This window comes from Amblyomma mixtum, chromosome 1 (genome assembly GCF_055824585.1).
Source record: "Amblyomma mixtum isolate Tamu chromosome 1, ASM5582458v1, whole genome shotgun sequence".
Lineage (NCBI taxonomy): Eukaryota > Metazoa > Arthropoda > Arachnida > Ixodida > Ixodidae > Amblyomma > Amblyomma mixtum.
The window spans coordinates 208,561,258-208,571,897 of record NC_143012.1 but is presented as its reverse complement, the minus strand read 5'-3'; the positions used below and the strand labels follow the sequence as shown (position 1 = coordinate 208,571,897).

Here is a 10,640-nt window from a genome sequence, read left to right as displayed (position 1 = left end):
GCTGGGGAGGCTGCTTGTAGGCCAACGCTTAGTAATCCCGCCTGCAGCCTACATAAGTCCTGCTTAGACCATAAACGGGCTAAAGATGAGCACATTCGCAATTCGCATATATTCCCCGCCTGTATCCTACATATTGGATATAAATTGGTAAGTGTGGGCTGAGCAGTGGCAAAACATGCAGTGTGTGCATGAAAGACACGGACTACACGGCGGTGATTTGCGGGCAACCCCAGTAGGGGCTTCCCGTGCAGCAACCTGACAAAGCCAAGGTGGCTGCGTTTGGGAAAACAGCTAGTATATTTATGCCTGCAACCTTCCTAAGAACTGCGTATTTTACTGTGGGCTTCGCAGTGAAGAAACATCATGCGCTATTAGCGAGTTGCCGGGCGACGCATATCAACAGTCCCACGTACCTACATTAGCTAAGACGGGAACAGTTGGCAGTTTCATTTTAGCCTGCTTCATATCCTACATGGAATGCAAAAGGGCTAACCTTGCCCAAATAGGGACACCTTGCATGTTTCAATGCTGTGGAAAGCAGCTGTCTGAGCGTCATAAAAACAATAAACTCGCTTCCTTACTTGCGATTTGTTAAAGCTTCTTTTGCCCAATCACATTGTACTTTTTTTGATGGGCTACATACAGTCGCCGAGGAGACAGCTGCCAGCACAAGGTTTCCTGTTCTTTTAAATGCACTTCAATTAAGTCAGCACTACCAACGCTTTCGTCGTCTCCATGCGACAAGTGGCACACGTGCTTCGAGACTGCTTGATGAACACTGCGAGCCCCTCCGGCGCCTGTGACAGAGGCTGCAGAAGCTTGAGTCGTCGTTCACTCCAGCAGCTTTCTTAACGTCCACTAGTTACTGCTACAGTGGCGTGTCTATGATGACACTGGAAATTCTTGGCTTTCGTGCAGGCATTCTTTCGGCTTCTTCGCAAAGCAAGCGCCCATAGATAACGCAACTTGTCCAAGCGCAGATAACACGCAGCCATCGGAAACGGCCCCACCCTTCACCCTACATGGAAGATATGCTAATCAGAAATCACCCAGAACCTTTCTATCGACGAACGAGAACAGGCTAACTCAAGGGAGTGGACAGCTCGGGTGTTGTCTAAAGGGCGACATTTTCGGCTAGCGAAAAGGTACAGCGCGTAAAAGAACAAAACGAAAACAAAAACAGCTGGAGAATCGTCACACAAATGGCATGCCGTTACGCAGTTATGTTTTTCAAGATTAGGAAGCTTTAGCAGGCCGAAGACTAACTAGCGGAGACGTACACCGGTTTTACGTAGACCTATTACGCACCCGGCTTCGTACTTGCCACTGCACGTGCGCAGCTCCCGTTAGTAAAACCGATATACGCGTACGCCAGTGCGTCTTCAATATACTAAATCTCTCTATTGTTTCTTTCGCCCCTCAATCGCCTTCCCTTGCTTTTCCTGGGCTCGTTCGCTGCAAAAAACCGGCTTATCCCCAGTTTTTCTGCGGGCATTTGTTCCTTCCCTGAGGGCACCTATGTGTCCTTGTCCTGTCCCTCCCTACCCCTTTCCTCGAGTTGGCGAGGAGTTGCTCACTCTACAATCCTCTAATAAATATTTTATGCCACCCCCCCCCCCCCCGCCAGCCCTCCCACGTGACGCTTCCATGAAGTGGCGAGGAGGCTTTGACCCCACTACTTGTTTATTGTGTCCGGTCACAGCGCGTTTACGTCATGCGAAGTACTCCCCGCCTTTCCCACTTTGCTTTGGGACAGGTTCTCCTTCTCTTCCGCGGTGGGGTTGAGTGTGAGGCGGCGAGTAGTAGTAGGAAAACTTTTATTGACAAGGAAAATGGAAGACTCGAGGAGAAATATACAATAGGCGGTGTCTTAATTTCAAGACTCCATTGGCCTTGGCCGCCGCTCTAGCCTGCGCAACGAGTGCGCGCTGCTGAGCATGCTCCGAGCTGAGGAGAGAGGTCTCCCATTGCTCCTTCATTCCATGTGCTGTGATGTCCGGGGGTGTGAGGCCCTTACATCGCCTAGTAATGTGGTATGTATCGGGTCTGTCTTCGCACCACGGGCATTCGCCGTTATAGCGCTAGGAGAAAATGTGATGTTCCTAAATGTTGGGGAACGTATCGATCAGGAGTTGCTTCAAGTCCCGAGCTTTCTGAGTGCTAAGCATCTTGTGTAGGGGGAAAGTGCTGTCGTTGTGATCTTAGAAAGTGCAGTCGTGTGCTGTAGGTGAGGGAACTTCGGGAAAAGAACTTGAGTAGGGGTTGAAGCCCGCTCGGTTGGTGTGTCCTAGAGCTAGCGCGCCCGCGACCTCGTCGCCCTCTAATCCAGAGTGACCAGGAACCCACGTTATCTGATGTTTTAGGGAGGAATTGGGACTCAGAGTTGGTTACTATGCCCAACAGTCTTTTAGGTATTCTGCCTGCCAGGGGGAGCTGCCAGCGTCCACTTCAATTTTTTAGCCCTGTCACATCCGAGGCACCATCTAAAGCGGTTACGTTCACGAAATGCGCTTTTGAGACCGCTTCGATTGCGCTCCGAAAGGGCATTGTCACCTGAGATTTCTTCATACTTCGCGCGCTTTCTTTTCAACCCGGAAGAAACTAATCTATAGATGTAGCAAACATCAAAGAAATAACTGACGAATTAGAAGTTTTTTGCCCAGATATACAACTTGGCTGTGGAATTTTCGTCGAAACGCAATAGCTAAAAGTTAATTTTCGGAAGTTTATTAAACATACAACTGAACAAAATGCATATGTATTGCCGTTAATTTTTGTACTGTTTCTTTGTTCGTTCTTCAAAACTGCCGGCACTTGGCTTTATCGCATTGTCTGTGATTCAAGACGCGACCAGATAGCATTCTGGCAAATCAGTCTAGTGAAGAGTTTCGTTTGGAAGCCTTTGCGCTGTCCTTCTGCAAGCTGGAGTGCCGTCACCGCTACCTTACAATATTATGAGTAACTACATACAGTGGTCCGCAACATGGTTTACGTTGCCTCCGTCTATCGCGCACTGGCATATTTTCAACCCTTGGCTAACGCTAACAAGCGACGTCAACTCAACGCGGCCGCCTCATGTACAGCACTTGACACGACACCAGCGAACGGCACCCGGATGGATGAGTCCTCTCCTGCTCAATTTTCGCGGATTTAGTGCAGTCGAGCAGCGCTTTAAGCTTATGACTGGTTTGGGTGGCTTTTATTCAAAACCCATATCAAAAGGCTCATACATCTATGTTCGTGTGTCAAGCACGCAATAGGGGCATGAAACATAACATCAATGGCATATTCTATATATAGCAGCTTTCTAACTGCGCGGTTGAAGGCAAGATAAATGTGGACTCGTTCCTACTATATTTTAAGTTCAGTATGGAACGGATAATCAATTAAAATCTCGGTGGGGGCATGTCGGTTGCTGACCATGAAAATATAAAGCAGCGCAATAAAACGAAGACGACGAAGAAACACGCAGACGACAGCACTAGCGCTGCAGCTCTTCTGTTGTACATTTTAAAGGCGCCCAACAAAAGGACAGGACATGGAGATAGACGACAAGACGAAGCGCCTCCTTGCGTGTTCCATCCTATTTATTTTGCGTCATTACAATCAACAATGATGGTTCGTTGATGGGGTTTAACGTCCCAAAGCGACTATGGCTATGAGAGACGCCGTAGTGCAGGGCTCCGGAAATTTCGACCACCTGGGGTTCTTTAACATGCACTGACATCGCACAGCCCAGGGGCCTCTAGAATTTCTCCTCCAAAGAAATTCAACCGCCGCGGCCGGGATCGAACCCGCGTCTTTCGGGTCAGCAGCCGAGCACCATAACCACTGGGCCACCGCGGCGGCACAATCAACAATGAAAAAAGGAACTGTCCTAATGGCAAGTTCTTTAAAACTATTGTGTTGTTTCTGAGTTTATTGACGGTCTTCATCTTTCCGCGCTATTTTAAATATGCTGCGTAAATGAGGTTCGCATTGCGAGAGAAAAAACTTTTGCTATGAGAAGTTGAACGGAGGCCCCCGAAGAGTGGAGCCCTTGAATGCCTGTACCAAAACAATGCCTGTTTGCAGAGCTCATTTTTTCGACAGAAGTGATCTTGTCTGGTGTAAACTGTGAACCACCCTAGAGAGGAACATTTTCAATAATCGACGACTTCTCGCTACAGGTGCATTTGGTGAAATTAAAAGGGCACTTTCCTGTGCGATTCAGTTTATGCATCAGTTGAAGACAGTAGCGCCCCGATGCAGGTTGTTTGTTGCTCAATTCAGTGTACGCAATGCTCGCGGTGAGCGGTGGCCGGATGCAGGTTGTGCGCTGCGCGATTCAATGTACGCAATCCTTTCAGTGAGTGGTGGCAAGAGGCAGGTTGATTTAATATAGGCAATGCTTGCAGTCAGTAGTCGACGGATGCAGATTGTGTGCGGCACTATTCAGGGTATGCAAATCTGGCAATCAGTAGTGGCCGTATGCAGGCTGCTTCCTGCGCGGTTCAGCGATTAAATGTATGTAAGGCATGGAGCGAGCGGCTAGATGCAGGCTGTTTTCTGCGCCATTCAACGAGTCATTGCAAGCAACGCTAGCAAGCAAAACTTCAGGGGGCACTTTGACTGTCTAAAGTGGGTAGAGGCGGAAGCGTTTTCCGCACCACCTTCGCTATTTCTGTTGAACTGGTGGCGTCACATATATTTGCGTACTAATTACTAAGTGATGGCAAATCACGAATTAATTGTTAATTACTGATTAATGCCTGAATGCTAATTAACTGCTAATTAATGACGCTTAAGCTTCGCCTTTAGGAGTGGAACGCGACAGCGCGTTGTAGCGCTGCCAGGGAGTCCACGGAACGCCACCACCCGTTCGGCGCGATGCCTTCCCTTTGAACGCAACGCTTTTTGAGGAAAGGAAATGGCGCAGTAAATCTCTGTCATCTCGGTGGACACCTGAACCGCACCGTAGAGGAAGGGAGGTGGGAGTGAAAGAAGATAGATAAAGAGGAGCCGTAGTGAAGAGAATGAAAATTGTATTTGAGGAAAGAAAATTACGCAGTAACTGTCTCACATATCTCGGTGGACACCCGTCAAAATTCAGGGGGGCACTTTTTTGACCTAAAGTGTGGACACTGATGTGTGGTTAAGATGTTAAGCTTCGCCCCTAAGAGTGGAACGCGACAGCGTCTTGCAATGCTGCCAAGGAGTCCATAGAACGCCATCGCCCATTCGGTTCTACGCCTCGCTCGTCGGTAAATTGGTTTTTGAGGAAAGGAAATGTATCTGTCTCTCATTTGTCGGTGAACACCTAAACGTCGCCGGAAGAGAATGGAGGAGGATGAGAGTGAGTGAAGACACCGTATTCACTAGACGCGCCTTTGTTCATTCCAAACCATCGAGCTGACATTCGAGCTTCCGGCCACCGAGCGTGACGGACGCAGGATCATGAGCTCCGGCGGAGCGGCGATAGCGGCACTTGCTGGCCGCGGAAACAGGTTAGCTGCCGACGCAGATCAGGAATATGAAATTGTTTTGCCTACCTTGCCTACAGGACGTGTTGTTCTTAACACGGTGTTTCTTCACGGAGACGTGAGAGCGAGGCCCTACAGGGTGGAAGATTTTCGGGACGCCCTGGCCAACGCTGGTGCGCCCCCCAACGTCGTGGCGTTGGGGGCGTATCAGATTAACCACGTGTGGGCGGTGACGATGAGCACCTCAGAAGCTGCGAAGAAACTTGCTGCCTGCAAAGAGCTACAAGTGAAAGGGCGCCGGTGCATTATTTTCGACCCTGAAGATCAGCAGGTAAAGCTGCGCCTGCATTGGATGCTGCATGGTGTGGCGGACGAAGACATCCGGACTGCTTTCACGGCGTTCGGCAACGTGACGGAGGTGACGCGGGAGCGTTGGCGTGTCCAAGGCTTGAAGGAGAAAGGCTCGACCACCAGGACCGTGCTACTGAAGTTGAAGCCGGGAATTAAGGTGGATGATTTGCCACACCAGGTCCGAGTAGCCGGTGAGCTGGCCCTCGTTGTTGTCCCTGGGCGACCGATGCAGTGCCTGCGTTGCCACGGCACGGGTCACGTTCGCCGCGACTGCAAGGTGCCCAGGTGTTCCCTGTGCAGGCGCTACGGACACGTGGACGCGGACTGCGTCCGTACCTACGCGTCAGCTACCGCGGTCGGAAAGGCGAACGACACTGCGGAACTCATGGACATCGCCGAGGCGGAGGAAGCAGCCACTGGTACGGACGAGGCGGGCAAGTCGGCTTCCACACTTGCGACGTCAGGGACTCCCAGTGACGACACCAAAGCGGCCGACGAACCAGAGAGCCAACAGCCGACGGGAGGCTCCCTCGGCGTCTCTAACGAGACGCCAGAGAACGGAGCGTGCCCATCAGAGCCCGTAGTCGTCGAGGGAAAGGACCTGAACGAGGACCACCACGAGAATACCGGCGCCCGCACAACAAGCGTCACGCCCCCCCTTAACACCCCGGCGAAGCGTTCCCATGACCAGGCCAGCCCTGAAGGGGACAAAGTGGTAGCACCCGGCGTCGAGGAGCCCCCTGCAAAGACGACTCAAGCGCGGCGTTCGTCTTTACGGCCACGCCCAAACCATGCGGCTGACAAACGGTACTCCTCCGCAGGCAAGGTCCTACTCGAGCAGACTGATGTTCTTGCGCCGGATGATACCGGCGGCCACAGTGGCGTCTAGCGGCGCGCTAGACGTGGAAGGTAAGCACCATGCTGTTGGTTCCTTCCTCTTGCGTAAAAATGGCTCCCGCCTCCGCCTTTAGAGTCGCTACATTGAATGTGAGGGGCCTGGCGGCAAGGATAAACCAAGGTCAGGTGTACCGACTTATTACGGAGCGCGAGATAGATGTATTGGCCGTGCAGGAGACGAAAGTGGACGGCAACGAAGGAACCGACAGCATGGTGCGACGTTTCACGACTAGATTTTATGCTGTCGTCAGTCAAGCAGTGGGAACATCGGCTGGATGCGTGCTTTTTGTAAAGAAGATGCCGGGGCTAGAGGTGCAGGCTTATTTTTCTTGTGTGTATGGCCGGTGTATTGTGCTTGATTTTTGTCTGAACGGCAATGAGTGGCGCATTGTTACTGTGTACGCGCCGAATGTGGTTGAGGAAAGGGTTTCCTTTTTCCAAAGCCTCCAAGAGCGCCTTTGTACGGAGAGGCGGCTCATTGTATTAGGCAACTTCAATTGTGTTCTTAATGCGCGCGATAGGTCAAGCATCCGGGGGTTTCGAGACAAGAGCACTGAAGTGTTGATGCGAATGATCGAGAACGGAAACCTTGAGGATGTGGCTGAACTTATTGAGGGTGCGCGGACAGTGCAGTTCACTCATTTCCAGGGCTCAAGCCATGCACGGCTGGACCGCATTTACGCATCAGTCGACCTTGCCCCTGTTTGCAACCATTATGAAGTTGTGGGAGTCTCCTTCTCAGACCACTGTTTAGTTGAGTGCTGCCTGGGAAGTGTGAACCGAAGCAAGGCATTTTCGTGGGAAATGTGGAAGCTAAACAACACGCTTCTTCAAGACGAAATCTACTACAGAGCAGTAAAGGATGAAATAGTTAAAATAAACCCGCGCAAGAACCTGAAGATTTGGCAACAGTGGGAGCTAAGTAAAGAATCTTTAAAAATCAAAGCAATAGAAAGGGCGACATGTATCCGTTATAAGGAAAAACAAGACGAAGCTGAGCTAAGGGCACTGCTTCAAACGCTGATGAAGCAGGAATGCAAAGAGCCTGGGAAATGGATAGAAGATGTCAGGAAAACAAAACAAAAGATAGAGCTTATGGAAGAACGGCGTTATCGCGGAGCACTAGTGAGGGCAAGGGCGGAAGACACAGCTGCTGGCGAAGCGCCATCGAAACGTGCTCTTGGTCTAGAAAAAGCGCGCGCTGAAAGAAATCACATCGATAAAATAGAATGGGGGGGGGGGGGGTATCTTATCGGCAGACACTGACCACATCAAAGAAGCCTTTAATGAATACTACCAGAGGCTTTTTTCATCGACTCCTGTATACGCAGTAGCCTTTACGCATCAGTTTCTTGGTGCAATGCCACGGCTTGACGAAGAAAGCAAAAAGAAAATGGACCTAACAATAACTCACAGCGAGGTAGAGCACGCGATAGATCAGTTAAACCTAGGAAAATCACCAGGACCAGATGGATTCAGTGCGGCATTTTATACAGAATTTAAGCACGAAATTGCCCCAGTGCTGTGTACAATTTTCAATGAAGCCTATAAAATAAACGTATTGCCTCCGTCTTTTGGGATCTCCCATACAGTACTCATACCTAAAACGGATGATATAGAGAAATTACAATTGGTTACAGCGTATCGACCCATAGCACTCACTAATGTGGACTACAAAATTTTTATGAAGGTATTGGCGCGTAGACTGCAGACAGTGATATCGGATATTGTTGGACCCCACCAGACATGTGGAATCGAAGGGCGCTCAATTTTTTCCAACATTCACAAAGCGCGCAGTGTGCTTGAAAGCTGTGACGACATCAATGGGCGAGTAGCGATGCTTCAGATTGACCTTGAAAAGGCATTTGATTGTGTTTCTCATGAAATTTTGTTTACCGTTTTAGACCATGTGAACGTCGGTTCAGTTATCCGTAAGGGTGTAGCCCTGGCGTATCGAAACTGCACGACGAGACTGATTGTTAACAAGAGTTTGGGGGCTCCCATTAGCGTGCAGCGTTCGGTGCGTCAGGGCTGCCCCCTCAGCCCTCTCTTGTTTTGTATTTACATCGAAACGCTGTGCATGAAAATTATAGAAAACAATAGTATTAATGGCTTTAGGTTACAATCAGCTGAAGTTAAGCTGCTGGCCTATGCAGATGACGTTGCAGTATTTACGGTTGATCAGGGGAGCATAAGTGAAGCTGTAGGGTGTGTACGCGCGTTCAGCGAAGTCACAGGCAGCGGGGTTAACTGGTCCAAGTGCCTTGGCCTCTGGCATGGATGGTGGCCATCCCACCCGGACCATTTCGCCAACGTACCGTGGGCGACGACCCCGGGCAAGTATTTGGGCGTTCCGCTCGATGCTTATCGCGATAGCGAGGACTATTGGAAAGAGCAAACTAAAGACGCACGTGACCGAGCTGGGAAATGGAAAGGCACCAGCCTTTCAATTTTCGCCAGAGCTACAGTCTGCAATCTTTTTTTTATTAGCAAACTCTGGTATGTGATGCAGGTTTTGCATTGCTCGCGTGTGAGCGTTCAGAAGCTACACAGGATTTTTGCAGTTTTCATATGGGCGTCCGAATGGGAACGTTGTAGCAGAACGAACCTGTTCCGAAGGGTAAAAGATGGGGGGCTAGGGCTAGGGCACCTCTTTTTAAGGCAGCTGGTGAACCGTTTTTTGTTTTTTCGCGACGTCACAGACCCGTTCTTGCGCACCGTGTGCCAAGTGAAGCTGCGGCGTTTGCTGCCGGAGTTTGTGGTATCCACAGAAGAGCTCTCTGGTGGAACTTTTGGTTACTACAAAGAGATTGTAGCAAGCGTTCGGTTTCTTTCGGCACGTTTTTCCACCGATTATTTGTGGAAAAGCAAAAGGAAAAAGTTGTACAATGATCTTTGTGATATTGTTTTCCCACAGCCCATGTACAGGGCCTTGTACAGTGGAGGCCCGGGAGGGGATGTTTTAAAAAGGGCGAAGAAAATGCAGGTGCCACCAGGAGTAAAGACTTTCTTTTTTAAGTTACATACCGGGACGTTACCAGTTAAAAAGTTTCTAGAGGGAAATTATTTCTTTTTACCGTGGGGATCGAACTGCTTAATTTGTAAACAGCCTGAAACAATAGACCATGTTTTTTTGCACTGCTGGGAAGGGGTTTATTTTTGGGACGTGTTACAAAGGACCATAAAGAAAGAGCTACCACTTGACGCGCACGGAATTCACTATTTAAGCACTGATAATGAGGATGGGGCACCTTTTGATCTCATAATGCTCTTGGGCCTCCACTGTATATGGCGCTCCAGAATGGCAGGCTACCATTGTGACAAAGACGCACGACCGGCCCGAATTTATTTTCGGGAAAGCATGGACTGGTTTCTTGCAATCCAAAAAGCAGCTGCGGAGCCTCCCGAGTGGCTCTCAAGACTAGAGCCGTTGTGTATGTTGCGGGAATTTTAAGCTGACGAAGCCAGTCTCGTGCTGGCTGACCACGACAGTGTTGTATGTATATAGCGTTATGTGTATTTTTGTTGTGCAACGTCATGAGCCAAAGACAGGCAATAAAGGAAAAAGAAAGCTGGCATGGCGGAGTGGATAGCGTGCTCGTCTCTCACGCCGAAGACCGGGGTTCGATTCCTGAGCTCGACCAATTTCTTAATCGCTTTTATTTATTTATATGGCCTGATTAGTAAAGCTAATAGGCTAATTGGGTAATTAAGCAATTAACTAAGCTCAGTCCCACTTGGAGCATCACTATACGATCCCTTCAATTGGTTGTATGGTTACTAGCCAAAGTGCAATTGGCCCCGTTTGAAATTCGCGCACTGTGACGTCACGACCGTTTCCACCAATTGAAAAGCGTGACATTTTCTGTCGACAACTGCTGCTTACAACGATGAGACATTAAAGGCTTCCGCCTTAATAGTGGCTGGATG

At 49.6% G+C, this 10,640-nt stretch overlaps 1 protein-coding gene across 2 annotated transcripts in view; it reads left to right on the top strand.

The window, feature by feature from the left end:
* Nucleotides 1–5,244: 5,244 nt before the first annotated feature.
* The window catches only part of LOC149370689 (uncharacterized), a 49,661-nt gene continuing 44,265 nt past the window's right edge, over nt 5,245–10,640 (top strand). Inside the window, exon 1 of one of the 2 annotated variants that reach the window (XR_016286152.1) lies at nt 5,245–6,722. Coding sequence is in view for 1 of the 2 variants with exons in the window: in XM_089562895.1 (XP_089419021.1) it covers nt 5,437–6,620 (1,184 nt within the window). In the remaining variant the exon portion in view is untranslated. The remainder of the gene's footprint in view (nt 6,723–10,640) is intronic. The other variant, XM_089562895.1, reaches the window with a different exon arrangement.